The sequence below is a fragment of the Athene noctua genome, chromosome 5 (genome assembly GCF_965140245.1).
Source record: "Athene noctua chromosome 5, bAthNoc1.hap1.1, whole genome shotgun sequence".
In the NCBI taxonomy this organism is placed as follows: domain Eukaryota; kingdom Metazoa; phylum Chordata; class Aves; order Strigiformes; family Strigidae; genus Athene; species Athene noctua.
The window spans coordinates 21,940,743-21,964,911 of NC_134041.1; the positions used below are offsets into that span (position 1 = coordinate 21,940,743).

The 24,169-nt window shown below is 34.7% G+C and overlaps 1 protein-coding gene across 1 annotated transcript in view; it reads right to left on the reverse strand.

The window, feature by feature from the left end:
* Positions 1–24,169, reverse strand: part of CDC14A (cell division cycle 14A) — a 66,320-nt gene that overhangs the window by 12,654 nt on the left and 29,497 nt on the right. The window contains 8 exon segments of the mRNA XM_074906660.1: positions 404–451; positions 1,016–1,131; positions 3,470–3,626; positions 6,354–6,492; positions 8,821–9,051; positions 12,114–12,201; positions 15,461–15,523; positions 17,707–17,773. Coding sequence (XP_074762761.1) covers positions 404–451; positions 1,016–1,131; positions 3,470–3,626; positions 6,354–6,492; positions 8,821–9,051; positions 12,114–12,201; positions 15,461–15,523; positions 17,707–17,773 — 909 coding nt within the window.

The following is a 24,169-nucleotide window of genomic DNA, read 5'->3' on the forward strand; positions in this document are numbered from 1 at the left end:
GCAATACCTCTAGTTCCTCTAACACACAGGACAAAAATTGTGATACACAGATGACATGCAGCAAATGCAGGCTTTTGAGACAAGTATTGAATTTTACAGGGCTAAAGTGGTTATGAGTTAACTAGTCATCCTTCATTACATAACATCATAGATGCTAGAAAATTTGACTGAGGAAATTACTTGTATCTGCTAATTATTAAGAATTCAAGGTATCCCCAAAGTAGAGCTGTACCCCTCTGTCCATTAGATTTTCCCCTTTTCAGGTGTTTAAAAAAGTTTGTTACCTGCCACTTCTCAGAAGTCTGAAATTGCTAATCAATTGATGTGATAAGTATAATTCAAAACACTGAAAGTTTAAGACCTGAGTAATATACATTTAGAATCATAATTTTAAAGTTAATACCTGAAAGGTTGTGATATTGACCTGGTGTGTAGTTTCATGTCTTGCAGCCTAAAGAAACAAAAGCTGCAATTTTTATCAAAGAATAAAAAGCCTTTCCACTCCCCCAAAGCATACTTGCATGGCTTGTATTAGCTTTAAAGTACAAGACTAACAAAAATTAAGAATTATTGACAATCATTATTTAAATTTACAGTTAAACAACAGAGAGGTACTTCAGGTTTATTTTCAAACTTCACATTTTTACTGGTTCTAAAAAATTCAAAGTTTATATAAGGAGTACAGGATAAGTAATTACAGAAAGATAATCAGGTTCATTGAAGAATATTCTGTTTGAGACATAAGCTTTAAAATTCTAGATAGATATAAATTTGAAGGTTTGGAGATCTTTTTTTACTTTGTCTTTTAGTACTACATAATAAGTAGGTATCTGAACAGGGAGATAGAGGAAAAAAAAACCCAGAAGATGAAATTAATAAACCAAATCTGCAACTAATATACCTACAGAAGTTTCCACCACAGAAGGTGGTGCAGCTAGTACCACTGCCTTAAACAAGGCCATGTACATGCCATAAAGATCTGATACCAAAGATTGAATTTAAAATGGCAAGTTACCTCAGAGCTCCAGTTGTAGCAGAACATGGCCGTCTCCGACTTTTTAAGGCATTAAGCTTATCTCCCTGGGTCATGCCATTCTGAGTTTCCACACCTGCTTTGTCTTCAAAATCATTCTGGGAAACACAAAGTATGCAAGCAAGGAAATATATCAAACACTTAAGCGTAGTGTAATTCCAAAGTATTGAACATCTCCTTTGCAAAGATGATAGTTTAAAAGGCTAAATACATTCTTCTGCATATATGGGGCACTACTCTGTCTTTGCCTAGTTCCAGTAAATTACACGTGTCATTGTACAAACGCACATTCACAGAGGCTTTTTGCAGAATCTGACTTCAAAGTCAGTTCAGGATGCTTGAGTCCAATACCAGTATCTATTTACTTCAAAGAAGTCTGTTTTTATAGAACATAAACTCCAACTCCTTCCTCCATAAATATTTTTAAAGTTATTATCAATGTGGAAGGGAAGCAGTAACACACAATTTTGTGATATGCACAAAATGAGGAAGGAATTTAGATAAATTAGATAAATTAGAGGAGCTAAAAATCAAATTTCCTAAATTACGAGGGTTTTTTTTTTAAATGAAAGTTTTCATGACCTCTAGAAAAATAGTTTTGAAAAAATATTGAACAGATTTCAGTTTTATCCCACTTCTTCCAGCTTTAGAAATTATAAACTCTAAGCAATATTAAAAGTGTATGCTAACACTGTTTAAATGCCTATATATAATTTCTTACTGATCTCAAAATAGACTTTTCTAAGACCCAAGTATTAAGTAGAGACAGTATCTTAAGTGGCAGAGAAATGTTACACAAAGCAAGAAGAGAAATGCATTTTTTTAAATTACCAAATGCAGAAGAACCTTATATCAATTATGCTTCATTTGACCTCAGATCAACATGTATTTGTTTGTATTGCTGCATTTCCTATTGTACATAAATGACCTCACTGCTCTGCATAGAACAATAGTTTCTGCCATCAACCAAGATAAACGATTGACAGAAGTAATAAAATAGAAGTTAATCAAATGATGTGATGGTCCAAGCGTTGCATTAATTATAGGAAAATATAAATATTTTAGCTAGATTTCGTTGAGGAGTATGTGTTAGGCCAATGTTACCTATCATTCAGCCTCAGTGCTGGTAAATTTTGTTCCACCCTTCACCTGCCCGACAATTACTGCATGTAGTTGATCTGTCTTCTGATTCTTAGACCTTAAGCATTTTTTGGACTGGGAACATTAACTTGTTCTGAGCTTCTACAGAGCCTAGTATAATGAGGTCTTGAAATACAACCAAATATCTAAAGAGATAAGGTTAAAGGTTTTGAAAACTGAATGTTAAACAGCTTTAATATGACATCTGTATAAAACTGAAATACACACATTACAGAGAGGGCTACAGTAGAAAAAAAAGCAGCACTGTGAATTTATATTGTTAATCTGTACATAAGCTGTTACACAGTGTACAGGTAGTTGAGCTACCTGCAAGTAAGTTGCCTTGAATACTGGAAGTGGTAAAGTTGTAGTAGCAGCTTATATTCAAAAACATTACTTTCACCCATATGGCTATATGCCAGCTGTTTTCATTAGGCATACAAGATCATCTCTACACAGTCTCATATTCTCCTGTTAGTAATCTAGATATTTAACTTTACATATTGCAAGCCACAAATTGAACTTCAAAAAGGGAAATAGTACTTTTACAGAAATGCATTCAAGGTGCTCTACCAGATTATGACAGATCACATGATAGATAATTATTTTCATTTACATTAATAACTATCTGAAGAAGATGCTCACTACATCTCTGGTCTTGTACATCATTTCAAAGATTCTGTCAGCAATGTAAAAGCTCTTTAGTTATTACAGAGCTAAGAAAGGATTGATCAAATGCGTAGTTCCTCTAAATTGCTTCTCACAGATACTGTAGGAAACTACAGTTTAAGATTTTTACTACCTGGAAGCAGAATTATGTTCACTTTAGTTCACACTTCATGACTGTGCTTCCAATAAATAATTGTAAGGTCCTTACCCTAAGTGTACACATCACATCAGTAATCCATAACACTGCGATAAAGGGATGGACATCTATACACTCATGCATTATTAGTTAGAAACTTGGAATAAATAGATTTCCAGGACCAAAACTGACTTCCCCCCCCCCCCCCCCCTCCATTCTCCCAATAAACAACTGAAAACCCTGAAAGAATGACTTGAAATAATGCAAACCTTTGGAAGTTTAGAAAATTACCTATAGCAGTTTTAAATATAACCTAAGCTTTTTTTTAAAAAAGATAATTTTTCTAATTATTACCTATAAACCCAAGAAGTTTAGCTGTGAAAAAGCAATCTAGTACAAATACAAGCCTAAAAAAAAAAATCTAAAAATTATAGCTAGGTAGTTACTAAAAGATCAGCTCCATGTCTGAAATTTTTCCTGTGAACTCTTACCTCCCTGTATGCATCCAGGTCTTGCACTTTATTCAAGCTGTCACTGATTGAAATGTCATTCAAACCACAAAGAACTCTGTTTATGTTTCCATCAACTACTCCTTGTTTCTGCTTTGATCTGATGAGATCTCCCTCCAGCCATAACATTGCTTGTTTCCTTTAGGGTATAAAACGAAATCTATTCATATCAACAAATTTGCATACACATAAAAACCAATATGAAAACATGCTCCTCTTACAGATTGCTAACATTTGAATCTTCTCTACATCTTTATTTGAAAAAAAAAAAATCTGAATGGCTATCACAAAAAAAAATTTCAGTGGTTAAAACCAATAAAAAATGCCAAAAAATGCCAGAATCAGCAAACAAATCTGTAGCCACCACAGAAATATAACAGGTACTAAAACTTCACAAAAATCCTACTGAGAAAAGAGATTAACTAAGCAGGAATTTGAAATGGTATTTCTCAGGTTTTTAAAACACAACTTAAAAATTCTTATAATGCTTTCAGATACGTAATGTGTACATTAAGTAATGATACAGCACTTTCTAACTTCATATTAGCATGAGTTTTGTGTATACAGATATTATGCAATAAAACTATAGCTGACCTGCACAGTAGAAGTCATCATAGTTATGTAAAATTGAACAGGACTCTAGTATCAATTTTCAGAAAATGAAAGATTATATCCGTCACACAGGTGGTAAAAAAAAAATCTAATTGCTACAGTGTGCACAGGCTAAGCGGGCTTTTGTTGATGAGACTGCATTAGTCCTCAATAAGGAAGTTTGCTGGGTAGGTACTGGTCATGCTAGTGCCTTCCAAGAACTGAGACCCTATTACATATTATTCTAATAAAATTAAATTCCTATACTGAGAAAAAAGGAATGCAGAACTACATCAGACTATACTTTCACTGAAAACTTTTCTTTGAAAATAAAATATTACGGCAAAGCTTAAAAGCCAAGTAGTCTGAGACAGCTGCCTAAACTTGTTCAATAATAAATGGGAAAGGTAAGCATTTCCAGAAAAATTTTATTATGTCCCAAGAAAACATCAAAAGAAGGGAGAAGGAGGGAAGAGTGGGAGAGGGAGCACAACTTATTCCACCTACCAGAAAACACGCTTGAATGGAAATATCCTTGAAATCTTTCAAGATTAATTGCATTCACAGTAACAAACTGATTCAATACATACTTGGGTGGGACAGTCTCTACAAAAATCCTACTCAAACCTCCCTTATTAAATCCCAAAGAACCTAAAAGATTAATCTTTGGCATCTACAAAGGTTGGGAGGTAAAGTTGCAAGATTTTACCTTTTTGTCAGACACAACTTTGCAGCCCTGAGGGCAAGATATTTTATATTAGAATGATAAAACTGATGTTAGCTCCTTTTTCCATCTCATTTTGACACTATTCATGACATTGCTTGAATCTTGTCTGATTGTCAAAACAGGTATCTATTGCCATGAGGACCACAGAAAATTCTAACTGAACAATACTACAGCTCTTAGCTATGAATAATGTAGGTATGAATGAAAAAAATCTGAAGGATCTTTGTCTATCTATAAAATCAAACCAATTATTTATACACCACTGCAGAAAAGACATGGGCCCTGTTTTTCCTATCTTCCAAGTAAACAGCACTTACTAATCACACTATCTACTACTACCTTTCTCTCCTCACTTTGCTGTATAGTGGAAGTTATTTTTAAGAGTGCATCATCCAAGCATCAGCATGGTGTGGAGAAGTTTAATCTGACTTCAGTATGCACTTGTGTTTTGTAAAAGTTTGTGATTCACAGTAGTTTGAATAATGGTGGGCCATCTCTCAAAAAAAAGGAGATCCCATTCAGTTGCACTGGAAAGTAAATAGGAATCCTCATTCATGCTCAATTTCTCTTATGAATTACAGTAATACTCCTTCTTTCTCTCTGATAAGCTAGGGATTTTAAGATGCAAGGTCAGTGCATGATTTACTGTATTTGCACAGTATCTAGCAGACTTGTTGCATTCTCTTTTTTTACAAAGAGAGACAAATTTGTGGAGGATTTTCTCAAAATGTTTTTTTCTCATAACAGCACAAAATGCCTCCAACTAAATATCATCATGGTATCAACTCAAAAAATATCAGCATAACCACTGTAATAGTAAATGTATAATGTAGAAACCACTACAAAATTAAAATTAACGTCTACACGGCTGAAGCCAGTGCAATTTTGTCATTCATTTCCTGTCAGGATCAAACCTGGAATCACCCAGAAAAAATTATCTGTACATATAATGTTCTCAACCCAAACTATACAGTCAATTTTGAGAAGGAGCTGTATTAAAACCATACATTTGTTTGCTAATGACTATTAATTTCAAATCAGAAATGCTTCATACAATATGCTAGGAATCTGATAGAGATCATAAGCTGTCCACCGCATAGTTATTTAATCTTTAGTTACAAGAAAGAAAAAACCCATATCAATTACACTATTGTAAGGTTCATTTTAAGTGTCATCATGGCTATATATAAAAGTCTATAATTTCTATGTTCATATTTAAATAAATCCTTATTGTTGATTTAATCTTTTGTCCACATCTGGACTTTACACTTCCAACACATTTGTCTAACACCTAAATCCCCCAGAACACAAACATGCAGAGTCTGGAGACCCTCTGACCCTTAAAGTGACAAAATGCATAGCACTCTAGAGAAGAAAACTGCTACTGAGTAAGTTTCATTTCAATCCCAAATTAACTAACATTAAATATATTGCAACAGGCAGTAATATATGACATCAGTAGACAGAAAGTAGATCCTATAAATAGTGCAAGATGGATAAGGATGTAGAGAAGCAGTTGATTCTTGGTAGCAAAGAAGGTATACATACTCTTCCAAGAAGTGTTGCTGGGGTCCTATAATAGAGCCTGGTCGACATATTCTTATCCAAGCAATGGCTTCAGCATGCGTGAACTTGTAGTGTTTAATTATGTAACAGGCAATCAGTGTTCCTGTTCTCCCCAGGCCAGCTACAGAAACACAAATATGAACATCCACATACAAAGACATGAGCATTTCATAGTTATCAAATTAAAGTATGGCATATGAGAAGACTTCTTTGAAATATTATTCACCACCTTAATATTTGAAGAAAGAATTTCTGATTCAGTATCCCATTTATCATATAATTGAATTTCAATGCTGTAGATATAAGAACAAATATATCAGAAAAAGTTAACAGCATTTAAGAACACATGCACTAGTGATCATTCTTGGCACTTGTGCTATTCTACTTCAAACTTTTATTTTTAAAAAGGCTGATATTTTAGGAAAAGCTGTGACAAAGCTGGACACAAGCTTCATATTTATAAAACTAGTAAAAAACAAAATCAAAGTACCTTTGAGGCCAAGATACATACTTTACAAACCAAGGTTCAAATACATGCAAACATGTGTCTTCTCAGACACTGGCTTTTTCTTTTTGACTCAGTTTTGTTGTGAAACCAACCTATAAAACTATTCACTGCTATCTGTATAAACAGCAATGAATGTTTACCAGTATATAATTTTATATATCAATATCTTAGAATAATTTAACCCATTGTCCCCCAAATCACAAACTAATCCTGGTTTTAAGGGAAGAATGGAGGCAAAAAAATCAGCTTTTATTATCAGACAAATCTCTAACTATAGAGTAAGAATCAATTTCTTTCTAGCCCTGTGTCTTATCTACTAGTAAAGCGTCACCCCATTTAAACCTTATTTTCCCACAAATATTGTATTTGTGATTTACAGTCTCATGATGGCCAGCTATTGTTTACGTACCAACAACTATCTAAATGCAAACTCTCTAAGCAGCTGGACATCCTTGCTGACAATTTTATACAAAAGTACAAGCTCTTTACATTTAATAGCTAAATAGCTAAATTTTGCTGTGACTTTTTGGAAAGTTAAGATGATTCAGGTAAAAGGATGAAGGTAAAAGTTCACAAATAGTGAGATTCTATAACTGCATATTGGAAGATTAGCTCTGAAGAATCATTTAAAAAGGAGAGGTATTGTTAGAGAGTGAGTTTTGGGCTTGTGTGGTTTTGTTTTGTTTTAAATGCAAAAGGAATGCAACATGCAAATAGATAACCAAAGGCTGTACTATACTAAATATACATCTGAATAAGAAAATGGTCTCTGAAAATTGCAGGTAACATCTACCAACTGTGTATATCACCAAGATTTCAGTACTCTTCTCTAAGTTCCTTCTAATGCACAAACTTTCCATAGCAACCCTTTGCATGAAACCATTCCATAACTTCTAGGACAAGCAACTTCTAGTGTGGGAGCTGTGCTTGGAATACTTCTGCAATAAGATTACAAGCAAAATACAGACAATACATTAACTCCAAGTTAACTGTTGATTTAACTTTGCGTAGACTTATTTAGAAGGGTGTAAAAAACTAAAAAGAATGACATTGTTTATTTCCTTATTAAATGGTCAGATGAAAGACCAAAAATATTTCAGTTTAGCAAGTGCATATCCATGTCACTAAAAAAGTATACTGTATTCCTTTAGCAACTAAGCCCAGAGAATAACAATGTACTCCTGCTAACCAATTGTTTATACTTTCATTTAGTCAATTAGCAGATGTCCAGCTTATTAATGCCAGAATTTCTGGGTTCTAGCCACAATAACAACTTGTTAGCAAGTAAACTTATTTATCTTTGATATGCGTGTTTATTGTTCATGGAAAAATTATGAATAGCACTATTCTTGTCTCAGAGCAGCAAGACATTTGTCTCCACAATGTCCTTACACAACTCTAAACATAAATCAAGCTGAACTCTTCAAAGGCTTTGTTAATCATTCTTGACTAAGCATGTTTTGTGTATTTTCTTGTTGATTTGCTGAAATAGGCTGGTTTGAAATGCTGGAATCACAATAACTCACATTAACTTGAAATGTGGAAGACATGCTCCACAGAAAAATGTAGAACAGTCCAAAACTACAAAGAAAACCTTTCAGTCTTTTGCGTTTTCTAGCCAATTATCATAATGCAGTGAAAGCATAATGCAAAAGAGAAATCTCCATGAAACTAAAACTCATGCCTTCAAGTGATATTAAGAAAAAACAGAACAATGAACAATGAATTGTCAGTTACTGTAAGTAGTAGTGTAGGGTGAAAAAACTTAAAATGCACATGAAAATAACAAGTATTTGTTATATATTTAGTCAGGTATCATAAAGCAATATTACTTTCACAACCAGAAAGTGTTATCTTTTTAAATGCTTTATTTCTGGAATAAACTCTATGGATTTATACTTATTTTGAACTTCAATTTGAGAATTAAATAAGTGCACATACCTTTACAATGTACAGCAATAGCACCATCCGCATTTTCACAGATGTTCAGGAACCTCTGAACTATACTGTCACTTGGTGTGCTTCCATCTATGAAGAACAGGTCATAATGATCAAAACCAGCATCAGTAAAGCGTTTTGCCTCATAAATTTTTTTGTTTAGTCTTATGATTGATGTGACATTATGTTTCTTGAAATAGGGAAAGTAGGCTTCAGGTGCATGAAGAGGATAACCTATAAAAAAATAAAGCAACAATCATTTAATGTCATAGATGAAGTTCAAAGTCCTACTAATCAAAACTGCCCCCAAAACCTTTTTTGAATGATAAATGTACTAATACTGAAAATGCTTTTAATATTTTATTCAGAATAAACAATTAAATGATATTAAAAATTGTCACAAAATGCTCATAAAAACCACTATAATTTTAAAAAAGGATCAGAAAAAAAAATTAAAACACAGTATATGTGAAACATTGTCTGTCTTCTGTTTAGCCCATTTCTCTCTATAAGTAAGGTTTTATACATAAAGCTAGGCACATATGGCTTTACCAAGGGCAAATCGCACCTAACGAATCTGGTGGCCTTCTACAACGGGGTTACAGTACTGGTGGAGAGCAACTGATGTCATCTACCTGGACTTGTGCAAAGCACTTGACACTGTCCCGCATGACATCCTTGTCTCTAAATTGGAGATGAGGATTTGATGGATAAACTACTTAGTAGACAAAGAACTGGCTTGATGGTCACACTCAAAGAGTTGGAGTCAATGGCTCGATGTCCTAGTGGAGAGCAGTGATGAGTGGTGTTCCTCATGGGTTTGTGTTGGGGCCAGCGCTGTTTAACATCTTTGTTGGTGCCACAGACAGCAGAACTGAGTGCACCCTCAGCAAATTCAGTCAACACCAAGCTGTGTGGTGTGGTCGACACAGTGGAAGGAAGGGATGGCATCCAGAGGGACCTGGACAGGCTGGAGAAGTGGGCCTGGGCAAACCTCATGAAGTTCAACAAGGCCAAGTGCAAGGTCCTGCACATGGGTTGGGGCAATCCCAAGCACAAATACAGTATGAGTGGATTGAGAGCAGTCTTGTGGTGAAGGACTTCATAGTAGTAGTGGATGGAAAACTGACTGGAAGACAGTAATGGGTGCTCACAGCCCAGAAAGCCAACTGTATCCTGTGCTGCATCAAGAGAAATGTGGCCAGCAGGTTGAGGGAGGGGATTTCTACCCCTCTGCTCTGCTCTCATGAGACCCCACCTGGAGTCCTGTGTCCAGCTCTGGGGCCCCCAACGTAAGAAGGACATAGATCTATTGGAGTAAGTCCAGAGGAGTTCACGAAGATCATCAGGGGGCTGGAGCACCTCCTCTATGAGGACAAGCTGAGTGAGTTTGGGTTGCTCAGCCTGGAGAAGACTCTGGAGAGACCTTATAGCAGCCTTCTAGTACTTAAAGGGGCTACAGAAAAGAGGAGGAGGGACTCTTTATCAGGGAGTGTAGTGACAGGACGAGGGGTAACAGCTTTAAACTGAAAAAGTGGATATATAGGTTAGATATAAGGAATAAATTATTTCCTGTGAGGGTGGTGAGGCACTGGCACAGGTTGCCCAGAGAAGCTGTGGCTGCCCCCTCCCTGGCAGTGTTCAAGGCCAGGTTGGACGGGGCTTTGAGCAACCTGGGCTGGTGGAAGGTGTCCCTGCCCATGGCAGGGGGGTTGGAGCTAGATGATCTTTAAGGTCTCTCCCAACTAAAACCATTCTATGATTCTATATATGAATTCAGCATTTCAGAAGAGCTGTTTATCTATAGTCAAGCTGCAGATCAAAGAAGAAGAATATGTTTTAAGAGGAAACACTGTGTTTTTGAGGAAATCAGGCTGCTGATCAAGGAGAAGAGGAACAGCCAAAGGATAAACTGCAGTACCAGAAACATTCTTGGCTCCACTGTATAGTAAAAAAATCTTCAGTGCCTTGATTCAGTTGAGACAGGACAAAGACAGGGGTGTAGGTAGAAAGGTCAAAGACCAGCCACACCACAACTATTTAGGACACTTTCACCAAACAGATGTTCTATGTTGCCAAAGGTGTGAGGGAGTGTGTGCACATGCACATGTGTCTATAGGATGTACGTACGTGAAATTTTTTTTTCTTTTCCATTAACAGTTAAGCCTTAAAAAGAAAACACAGGAACAACATGGCTACCACAAAAATCAGAAAGTCTGTCATTGCCTAAGTTCACTGGTTTATCTCTACAGTTTTTACTCCTGTTCAAACGAAGTCCAAAAGCTTCCTCACAAAACACAGGTCATTTCCAGAAGTCATATATGCATTAGTAAATGCAATTAGAGTCACAACATAATGAGAAAAATGTAGCTTTTTAATGTGTCCTTACACTCACCTAGGTGAGGCTTATTTGTAGCCTCATAACTGGATTTTAAGCATTAGTGTTAATTTAGTAATTTTCACTTATATACATGTTAAAAGTAAAACAGGTTTTCCAAATTCCATGGAGCAATTTAAGTGATTTTTGAAAAAATTCTGCAAGAAGGGACTGTAACAATGATTAAGCAAGAAACCCAAACCAACCTAAATATTTTCTCCCTGGATTTTGTTAAATCTTCAGTGGACACTATGTTATTAGCAACATTCTAGTCCTCAAGGAAACATGAGAGAGCAGCAGTGGGAGGAAAAAAAAAAATTAAAAATTCAGAAAACATGCTCACATAAACAAAGTAACATGGCACAAAGAATAAGGTGAAATTCAACAAAAATCTGATTGTAGTTTTTAAATGACCGATTTTCCTTTCAGCTAGACCAAATCTCTACTTTCACTTGTCAGTCCGGTTTCTCTCTTTTAGTCCATCAGAATCACATAGGTTCTTCCCATTATCCCAAGAATCTTCAGGGGAAAAGGCAAGCTTCTTCTTAAAGTCCTTCCTGTCCTTCGTTACAAAACTCTTAATACAGTCTCCTTGGTTTTATGCAACTCACCTTTAATTCCACATATTTCTCATATCAGGTGTCATGTTCCAGGGGAAAAGTAAGGGATCTGAATTTCTTAGGTACTTTGTCACTGAACAAAAGTCTCTGACTGTTAGAAGAATTGGAATTCTTGTAGCAAAGAATTCCAAAACCTTTGGAATTAAGTTCTATGATCATATATAAAATGTAACCGTATGATTATTTCTGAAGATGAAAATGAATCTATAAATCTCTATTATCTTCTGTTCATTTGCTGTGAGTGTTTAACATGCTGGAGAAAATAAGATCATAGAATAGCATTAAAATATATACCATACCATTTTCAAGTTTGCTTTTTGGGTGTGGTCCACTAAATGCCAAAAATTTTCCTGGAATAATCCAGTTGAAGTCACCATTTTCCACTCGCTATAAAAGTTCCAGAAGAGAAAGAGAAAAGCCTTTTAATACCTGTATGTACTAAGTTAAAAAATTTACTCAAGATTTTATTTTACTTTTTACTATGCTCTTGCTGCGTTAAAACAAAACACTTCAAATATAATTAGCTGGTTTACCTACATGGGACAAACTAACTATAAGCTGCTTATCTGAAATCTCTTAATAAAATGAAATGCAAAAAATTTTGCTGAAGTTTTCTAATAGGAGAAGAAAGATCGTACAGAAGATATTTCTTCTTTAGAGGGTTCAGCATTTTAATACACCTACTTAAAACAACACTAACAAGCACCAACATTCTTGTATGTTTTCATCAAAGAATACGGAAAAATGCTTCCCTGTAAGGCACTGGCTAAATAAGCCAATTCACAGAAAACAAATTAAAAATCAATTAGCTTTCAAAAACAATTATCCTTTCTCTGTAAGAACTGAAATTTACATATTGTCATAATCTCTGATGAGCCAGTAATCATAGAAGCAAAGTATAAATCAAATAAAAAGAGTAAATAAAAAAACTTTAGAACTGTGACATTTCACATTTCTTGCTCACTTTCAAATGAAAATTTCAAAAAGGCTCTGTAAATTCTGTCACTGCCAAAATTGGAAGGTTCTTTGGAAATACAGAACTAAAGTTCAAAACTGTTGTCTTGGGTTTTTTTAACTGAAGAGTGCTCATTCCTCATTTGGCAATGCATCCATTCTCAGCATGACTTTTAAGGACACGGCACTCAGTTCAACTACATTATGAAGCTTGTGTTTTTAGCTTTCAGCTCATCAAAACATTCTAATGAGTGAAAGGTTCTGATAATGCACATTACTGTAATCAATTCACCAACTGTTTGCTTAGCTAAGCCCATTAGGCTTGCTCTAAATGCCCTCAAACAGTGAAAACTCCTGGAAGTTAACAAGGTTGTGTAAGGACTAGTGAACCGATCTTACTGCCAAGTCAGGACTCCTCACCCCCCCGGTTTGTATCACAGACTGCAATCTCAACATTGCAGCACGTCTGTCCCCTTTAAGGAAGAAGTTCTGTTCAATAAGTTAAAAGTATTTTTGTATTTGTCTTACCATTTTTTTTGTGAATGAAGTAATTTTATACAGTTACATGGGTTATTGTGAATAATTTAAATTTTAATCAACCTGAACTACAGATATGTATGTATATATACTCAACACTACATGCAAATAATGTTAGTATTAAAAAAAAAGAGAACTTGAGGATTTTAAATCTATTCCAACAAAAGGGGAATTAGCTGCCTTCATAATGTAGTAAGGTGAAAGAACTATAAATGTGAAATAGAATTTCCTTTAGCCTTCTCCCTTTAAGTCTTATGCAACTTTTATCCACATAATTACACATTTGAAGACCTAACATAGCAAAAACCTCGAACATTTAAAGTTTTAGAAATATAGCACAGAAGATAGCTGAACATACAAAGCTGACCACAATGTGTAAAATAATAGATGACATACCAAAAAATGGACAAAAAATTAAAGATGATTCCAGGTTCCTGCTTTTTGAACTCAGACAGTGGGCAGCATACTTTAAATATCAATCACACATACACACTTTTCACAAACTAAGAAAATGTAAAGCATTAAACAGGATAATGAGATAGCTTTAGTCAATTATTTTAATACTTTTCCAGGCAGATTAATGCCTACTATATATACAGAATCCTAAGAATTCCCAACCATCATTTCTTTTTAGAACAAACGTTTTCCTTTTGCACATAGAGTAAGCAAAAAAGCAGCAATTTCTTACTTGAAATTTTAGTCACTGCTCGTTTAATTTTGGTAATTCAAAAAGGTTATACCAATTTCTCAATCTAATCATTATGGAACATTACAGTATACAGAAATCTTTCTACAACTGCTTTTAATTTTTGTGAATAGCTATATGTTATAGTGTGCCTATTGCAGCCAACCTCTACTGTATAGACTGTGTTGTTAATTAAGTTTTTCTACTGTTTATTCCTCTCCTGACTTTGCCTTCTTTTTTGAAGCATTTCCTATAGCTGGACTTCATATAGGTACTGTCACCCATATCTTCTTGCTTATAAAGCAAAATAGTTATTTATCAAATGTTAGAGATTTAAGAACAACAATTATCCCTAAAACTTGCTTGATATTAGAAATATTTAACTTAAGATAATAAATTTTTAAATGGACATTTTCAGACTAAGCAAATTTATTCTCATTATTTCTGAAAAGTTTTCTGAAAATTGCAATGGAGGGGCTGGGCGGAAGAATACTGGCTACCAGAAAGTAACATGACTCTAAAAAGAGAGTTTAATATATATTCAAATGCTTAGAACACCTCCAATTTAAATATCTTTCTCCTTAACTAATGCAACTGCAGGAACTTCAGGGAGTTCCAAAGCCAAGGTCCAGTACAACTACATGATTGTCACTGACTTCAGTAAAAACCCTTTCCCCTCCTTTGAGTGTGGGAAATGGTAGGCAAAGATCATGCAATTATTCTGGACCAGATGTATATACACCTTCTGTGCCTGTGATTTCCTCTGTACACAGCTCACTTCACAGGTGCAGCATGGGCATATTTATTTTAAAGGTTCTCTGCGGTAATACAGCTTGAGATAACTGTCTACTATTAGCAGATAAAGGCATGTATTTTACAGAACAAAACCCTAGAAGCATCTAGAGTCATTCAGAGTATCTATTCTTAAATTGAAAGAAGGCTGGCAGAACAATAAATGACATCTGTCAGCTTTCTAGGACTTCACTAGGGAAATATTTTGGATGTATTCTCATTACTGGAATCCCGATATAATGCATCTTTAATAAAAAAGCTCAAAATGCGGTTAATCTATGGGGCTATAAAAAATTTATCATATATTTGGGAAAAAGAGCATCTCATGAAGCAGCTCAATAAGTGTTGGCAGAAAACACAGATTCTGTGGGTCAGCTGAGAGATCTTGGATCATATCCTGGCAGAAGGTTGGGAAAGCATGAAAGAGGTCCCAGAAGCCAAAAAGGCTGTGAGAAAGCAGTAGACTTATTATGTGACTCACTGAAATTGCAAAGATATTCATCCTGCATGTTTTTCACATACAGCATACATGTTTGGATGTACATACCTGACATATGAACACTGGGTTTTACTTGAATTAAAATGTGTTTTCAGTATGTTTTAAGCTGTGGGTTACTGTATCTTCTAACTTATTTTAGGTAAACCAAACACATTCAACTCATTATTAAATGTACAAACCTCATAGTGTTCATATTCATCCACATCAAATGTCTTAAAGTCAAAAAATCCATGCTGCAAAGCCTAAAAGGTAACAAGGTGTCAGTTTATACTGAAATATGATATATAATCTCATTTTATAATACTATTTTTGAGAATTGAAACTAAATCACTAAATGTTTGTGCTTTTGGCTGGTTGAAGCCTCTATGTTAAGACAACATTACATTTTACACAGATTAACAACACAGACAACAAAAACTCCAACATCACTAAAGCATGTCAGGCTCATTATTTCCTCTTCAAAGACATGACAGTGAGACATAAGGTTGTTGCATATCACTTAAATCATTACATTGATTCTTCCCACCCCATTATGTATGTTTTCTTCTGTAAGGCAGATGACAAATTAAAAACCAATTCCCTTTTTGTCATACATTGCTTCAATGATTTCTATGATGAATATGTTTTTATGCAGTTGGGCAGAATGAAAATTAGAGCATTAAGAGTTTATTGATTTTTCTATACTTACTATGATACTCTGATTTTATCACCATAATACCCAGGCAAAATGGCATATACAGAATACAGTACTGTGTAACTTGTATTTTATGATTTGCTTTAATACACATTTCACTGACAATGAAGTTCACTAGACTACATTAGACAGTATTTATTACAGCACTGAAAGAAGTCATGTTTTGTATGTGATTACTGTACTATTATTAAATATGCCAATTTTGTACTAAAGATTTGTGTATAATAGCATATTAAAAACAATTCTATGAATAAGTAATTCATAGACCAAATTCCTTCCAAGGAATAGGTGGAAGAGTTCTGGAGCATATATTTATACTGAATCTGCTGCATTCTGGGAAGTATAGATATTACACAACATTCTACGATTAAGGTGTGATAAAAAGCACACCACATATCTATGATTCAAAACCCGATAATCATCAGTCTGCCATTATTTGCTACATATAGAGCATCTTTTTTAAGACAAAACAAAAATAGCTTTGTTATAGACCACATAGGCTCAATGATTGGACCTGTGATGAAACCTACGCTATCATATTTGGTTTGTCTGATTTTGAAAAATGTATTTAAGTTAAGCATGGTTGACTGGCTGCACTCCAGAATTTGTATGCTCCCTGAATTACACGTATATGATATATGTGCACACAAACACGAAATGTACCCAGGTAGACTTTAGATTAAGGCATACGGTTTCTGGTCAAAGTGTTTTTACCTCTGTAGATGAACTGGACAAAAAAATCAACAATAAATTTCATGGGAACAAAGGAGGAAAGACAGAGTCTCAAAGTCCTTTTGACGTGTTTGTTGCAGATAAATTACAGTGATTGCACTGACTGCTTCACAGCGCTTCAGGATCCGTAAAATGCCACACAAATCAGAGTCTTGCTGTTAACTGACAGCTCTTTTCCCACCCACACAGAACTAAAAATATTAAGCTTGATCTCTCTTTTTAAAATTTTAAAGAAACACTTGTTTTGCCATACTTTTAAGAATTACAAATAGTCCATAAAGTGTCTGTACAGAACTGTTCATATAGCCTGCTCCTTTCATAAATATCACTAGGAAGTGGTAAACGAAATTTCATCTTTGTTTACAGTATGAAGTATATACTATAACACAGAGTTGCCAATCGAGATATGATACAATATTTTTTAAAAAGCAATATTGGAGCCTAATATTCCCCAGGACCAGGACTGTTGAAAGTGACACATCAAAACACTAGATACAGTAGTTTTCATTCTTCTTAAACAATTCTGAAAAGATTAGTTCAAACACTGAACCGAGCATTTTGAGGGAAAGTTGGGGCCAAGTACATGCAAAAACTGCTCAGATTAAATCACAGTATACCTAGGTGTCTGTCTCACTTGACTTTATCAACCTATGTTATTCCCTTTTACCAATGGTTATAAATGATCTGTTAGCAGATCTAGTGCACTGCCTTGCACTGTTGAGAACTGCCCCCAGCCAGGCCTGGTGTGTTTGCACATTCCAATTCGGAAGATGAAGTTCAGAAAGCTGTCAAAGCCCAGGCCAGCCAGGTAAAAGCATAACATTCTTCCATTGTCACTACTCAAGCACAGTCCTCAGTAACCTAGGCTTCACGACAGCATACTACTCATTCACACACATTCTGCTTTGAAACCAGATTTTCTGTTGTATTTTTACAGTATTTTCCTTCATGTTTGAAAAGTTAATTTAAATCTGTTTTGCTAAGGAAAAGTGTTATTACCTTATTTACTCCCTGTAAACAGTCCAAGATTGTAAGATTGTACGTGCAGTTCCCAAATGAAGCATCCCTAAAGATTTAATACAAATGAATTTAATATACACAGAATTATGTTAAGAACTTATGGAAAGGCAACACACAACATAATATATTCAGGTTATTCAATCCTCTCTGAGAACTCTGAATTAAAGTTCAAAGAATACATCTTCTTAGAAGCTTTATGCTTTATGCTAAAGCACTCCCCTACCAAAGATGTAGTTCAGTGTAAATGCAGTTAGATACTGCAAATTATTTTAAATGCATATTTCACATCAGTTCACTACATATTCTTTACCAAATGCTGTCCTGAAACAGGAAGTTTTGCATGCTCTCTCAATTGTGTAATGATAGTAGCAAACAAAGCAAAACTTACTTTAACCATTATTCAAGTCTTAATTGAGTTACACTAACAGGGAAAGGCAAATAGACTACTAGTTTGTATTTCATTTACAGGCTCTCATTTTGATGCCTGATTACAGATGTGATTAAAAGTTATCCAGATATGATTAAATTTAAAATTATTTAACTTCAGTTCTGCCACTGTGAAAATAAAAATTTCTCTTTAAAAGATGACAGAATACCCCAAAGCAAAACATATTCAAGAGGTAAGGGACACCAACATAAAAGTGAACACCACCACCAAAAAAATAACAACAACAAATGCATTGTAGAAAAAAGAAAAAGTACTTTTCAAAGTGTGTTTCAGACCAGTTTGCATTTTAACAAAATTCTGCCTGGGCAGATTATTTCCTAATCACTCATTACAGAAATCTTTTATATTTTTGCTCTAAGATATTTTATCCAGAGTGCTAAGAACTGCAATTTATCAGAACAGCAAAATTTTAGATTTCAACTATATACATCTTTAATCTAAAATTGATCCAAAATTTCAATCTTTCATTGAAAACTCTCCTTTTTTCATAGTCTACTTAGCTGTAAGTAGTATGAAATTTTTGGGATTGAAGGACTGTATCTATACAAAGTACTTTAAGAATAGAATATTCCCACCCATTCTTTAAGAGGAGAATAAGTACAGCAGTTTCCAGCAAGCAGTGTTCATAGAAAATGTATTTAAGAAAATTCAAAGCTATAGTTCTGGTAGTGTCATACTGTAGGCAGGCTACTCTAGAAAAGCTTTCAAGTTATTAGATTATTAATAAAGACTTAGCCACAATTTTTACAATGTGAAATTCAATATCCAAATCCAACAAATATTTTTTTCAAAATGAATAGCCATAAAGTATTTTCATTACATTAGATAAGCAAAACACACCAAAGATGTAAAATATAAACTTCACAGACAATATATTTTTGACAGGGAAAAGTTGAGTAACAGATCATTTAAGCACAAAATCATTTTAGCAAACAAAAAGGTCTTCTGAGCAAAAAATCTTAAGGCTCCAATGAGAACACATACATAGCAGAAAATCTTTAAAAGCTGTATCAGTTTTCTGAAGGAGCTGACAGAAAAAACAAGACCTAAAACACAAAATGCAAACCACAAAGTATTTAGAGAAATATGAATGGAAGATATGATTGTAGCAGATGTGTTCTATATTACATGTTATTTTGCTATAACAAGAATATAATTTTTAGTTTATTTACATAACTATTTCAAGTCCTAAGGCACCTGATACTGCAGTACATAAAATACTGGGAAAAAAAGTCACATAATCTCTAATCCATTAATAAGAAGTGTTATGAGAGCAAGAGAGAGAAGGTAGAGGAGAGAAGGCAGAACGACATTGAACTTGACCTATGTCAAGTCAGATGTACAAGATAAGCCTATCACAATTCCAAGGTGTACAGTATTCTTAGCTCCAGTTCCCACAGACAGCTAATACCAGTGGAGTACACAAGGATGCTGCCAACTAACATATATTGTCTACATCATCCATGCCTCAAACATCTCATTTCTGTTGCTGTGCACCTAACCATTAAAGAAAGTAGCTCTGCTGACACTTGTCATCCACACACAGTGAAATAATAGAAAGACTGAAAGCTAGGAAAATTCCAAGCAGGCAAAGTTTTAGAATGAACAAATAAAAAGCTGTTTAAACCTAATTCCAAATTCCCAGAGTGTCAAAGAATAGCAGTATTCTAACATTTTTTTTAAAGAAATGCAACACGCTGAGTTATCACCTGAAAAACTCGCACACCCATCTACCTTTTGTTGCAGAATGCGATAGTGTAACCATATGAAACCATAAACAAACAATAGATATGAATGACAGTGCAGCATGGTAGCGAAATAACACCTGGAATTGGTGGCTTAATATTACCTAATGCTTTGAGGGAAAGCACGATGTCTGATGAACCGTGGCAAATGCTGAGCATATTATCTCAGACCTTGCCATAATCTCTTTCTTTCTCTCCCTCTGCCCCTCAAGTATCTTCTGGTAAGAAAACACATGCAAATCATAAAAGTTCCTTCTATCGTAATTTGGAAAACAAGAAAATGTAACAAAATCTATGTAATTTTTTTCCTTAAAGCCATAGACATTTTAATTTTAGCACTCCCAATCCTTTTCAAGGTAAATGCAGGAATATATGTACTTTTCTAGCTTTCAAAAGCGTAACTGGCTCATTAGAATCAATTCCAGGTGCAAACCTCTTTCTGAAACTTTACTGGTTTATGCTCCAGAATTTTAAGCTAAGCTATCTACAAGCATTAAATTTTACATATAAAAACAAAGAAATTAATCTGGCAGAAGTTTTATGTATAATCCGTGAAGACTCTGCATGCTGGATCCATTGATATAGTAGAGTGATATATCTGAACTACAGGTGAGGCAAGTGCTTGTGGACTCAGTATTAGGAGATAAATCCCAAGTTACTGGTTTCAGAACACACAGCAAGCAACAAAATGCACTTTACTTAAAAGAGCTCTTTTAAATACTAAACCAATATTTTTAAAAGTATTTTTTTATGAAGCAAAATCACACCGTGCTCGTGAAGTGACATTTTTTATAGTTAATCTTTCTATCAAATAGATGATTTCATATTATTCCAGAGAAGTGTTAGTATTCCTTTAGAGTTTAGTCAAAAAGCATTTTGCAGAAGTATTAGAGAGGACAGATCCTAAATGCTGATCTTACTGACGACTACATGCCCAGAAAGACCTTGAAACACTCAAAAGGCAAAGATTATTAGTTTATTGTGACCAGATTTCCTGAACGTTTTAAATAAATCTTTTTGTTTAGAGGGAGTTGTATAGGGTATTTCAAGTCACTAATTATTTTGATTTTCTCTTTGTTAAAGGCAAAACCAAAGCAAATCTCGCCCCAAGTCACACAGATGACTTCCTCCAGGCTGAGGCCGTTATCAAGTTCTTTTTCTATCCCAGAGAAATCAGTCAGAAGTCATGTCAAATCAACAAACATTTTTGGAAATATTTAAAAAACAAATTTGATCTTATTTTCTGAATCCTCCTGAATGAATGCATTTACTGGAGAAAACTAAGTAATTTAAAATTAATGCATAACAGCTAGTTTGATTTCATTGTTCTTCAGATCAAGCCATCTTCCTACTGATTTTGTATAAATTTCCAGATCATGGATAAAAACATTGGATGCTGTCAGAACTAGTACTAACCTTTACAAAAATCCCATTGGAAATACAGCTCTTTTCATACCTCACTGACTTGAGAAGTCTATATAGCACTAGATCTACGAGCATGCATTTTCTTTCTACTAATGACAGATGTATTGCAAAAGTTTTAGAGCAGTAATTAAAAATACTAATTTTACCTTGTATAAAATGCAATAGATTCTGAATGGGCCACACTTTGTACCACAGTTAAACCAAATGCAACCACTAAGTTATGAGGAAGAGCACTGTAAAGAAAAGATACCTTTGCTAACCTTGAAGAAACATAATTTTAATTCCAGACATGCTTCCTATTTAAAATTATTAATTTCCTTTGTCTACTGTACACAGTCAGCATCCTATCCTACAGAAAACTAATGTATGTGCTTATGTTTAAGACAGTACTAATTTTTAACTTACTGGGACTACTTATGTGTATACAAAAACATTTAAGTGTTTTTTACTGGTGGAAACCATGCTTTTTGTTCAACTCAGAACTCTCTGTTTAAAAAAGCATAGAACAGAAAGGAAGACCTCATTTCATATCAGAATAATAGAATAGGGCACATACAGACATCTCCTGCACAGTTTTACAGTGTGGCTGCTCTGAGTTCTGTTGCTGATCACATGTTTCACTACAGTATTCTTCCAGTCTTTCATGGCCAATTGCATAACCGCCTTGACTTTCAAATAGTGTTTTACCAACTATTACCTGATAGTACGCTATTTGCTTTCAAAATTAGAAAAAAAATGTGAATATTTTTGAGATACAGATGTAGTATGAATTCGAGCCAGCATTACAGAGCTGCAAATCCCACATCCGATTTCACAGTTACTGTCACTGACCTCAATACTGCATAACGCTTTCCCTTTCACCAAACCTCTAAACACTGTCAATAAAAAAATAGCTTCTTTCCCCAGCACTTACCAGTAAAGAAACAAAACCCAAAAGCTACTAATCTGGCTCTGAAATTCATGTCACATCTAGAGACTGAACACAATAATACTAAAATAAATGTTTTTTCTCTTTATATTAAAGTCAATACAGAATAGTATGAGGTAAAGATCTAAAACTTAGTTTCACAATAGGAAACTGGTATTTGTGATGATTTAAAATGGTGTTAGCACCATTTTCTTAAATGGAAGTGAGAAGACACAGTACAAAATCTTTAAGAGACTAGAGCATCACCAACTGACAGGGAATCAGCCAAAAATGAAATTAAAGTGTCTCAAAGACGTTAGTTCCTTACCCTCCTGCTTTCTTTAGTTTTTCTGTTCTAAAAACAAACCCCCCAAATTTCCATGCATCTTGTAATATGGGTATTCTGATTTCCTTCTGCCCCTGAACAGTATTTGCTGAAGCTGTCTTTAAATGAAATACCAGCTGAAGATCTAAGCCGATTAAGGCTTTTTGAGGTCACTGAGCTAGATGAAAGCAGATCAGTTTCCCAGTGATCAGTTCATGTAAACATAACTCAGTACTTCATAAAGAATCTGATAATCCTGCAGCTTCTACCTCTACCAACAACTGAAGGTTGCCTATTTTTTTTTGATAAATAGAAGACACTTCAGATATCAAATCAATGAACTTGTTAAATAGTCTACCTGTAACATCTGACAGATCACTGCTCACTGATAAACTCCTGAACTTGAAACTATTCAGGGATGACCTATACTACAGAAGTTATATAATATCTAAGTTCCAGGCTCCAAGAATAAATTCAAGTCAATAAGCACTGAACACCAATGATTAATACCTCAAATTATTTCCTTCCTAGACCTTAGAACAGGAGAGAAGAGGTAAGAAGAGGTAACATTTGGGCTATGTTTTTCATTGTACATAAGAGTCATTTTAGTCCCTTTCAAGACACTAAAGATGTGGAAGGAGCGCAAACTTTCTTATAGCACCAACTTGTTTTTTCACAGTATAGCCTGATGTCAAGAGATATACTACCTAAGGCAGTGCTACTAATTCCAGCACAGATTCATTTGCTTGAGCCTCTGTATCATGCTGTATTTTGCACCAGAGATGTCTCAAATGTCTTAGAATGGACAGGAAGAGAAAATAATCTCAAAGGCCTTGGAAAACCAGGGAAGGAGGAATAAATGTTTTCTTTCCCATTCCCAGTTAATCTAGATTGTCTCATTGCAGGCCCTCATCAGATCTACCTGCCCTTCTCTCAGCCCCAGTAATTCTTAAATTCCTTATGTATCTATTCCAGCCTCTTCCTATGAATTCAGCTCCCAAATATCCCCTCCCTATTAGACTCCCTATTTCTTACGTTCCTATCTTGTCAGAATCCTTCAGTTTATCTCTATGGGAGGTAAGACAAAGAGAAGTGAGGAAATAGATTACACAGCCTTCTCTCCAGGCAGGACAAACTATACCACAGGTGTAGTGTATATAGAATCTGCTTAGGCTCTAATCCAGTCCCAAGACCTGACATAGTCCAAAGCAGCTCCAAAAGGAAAAACTTCAGTGATTTCCAGCCCCACTGTCATATCAGAAAGAATGCTGAAGAAATCAAGATGTTTCATTCTTCTAGCAAAATAACACTAACTCTTCTTGCTCATAACACTCTATTCCTTCTAGGAACAGCAAGGCTCTCCTCAAGATTGACTCCCTCCCATCCTCTAAAATAGCTAAAGTTTTGTGTTAAAAAAAAAAAATAAAACAAACAAAAAAGAAAAAAAAATCCCAAAGCATACCAAAACATATCCACACCACAGAAAACCCACCACAAAAATCTCACAATCTCCCAAAAAAGCTTTTGTTTTTAGCCAATCATTTTTCTCCTAGCAACCCAGGGTTTGAAACACATGGACAAAGACCGCAGAG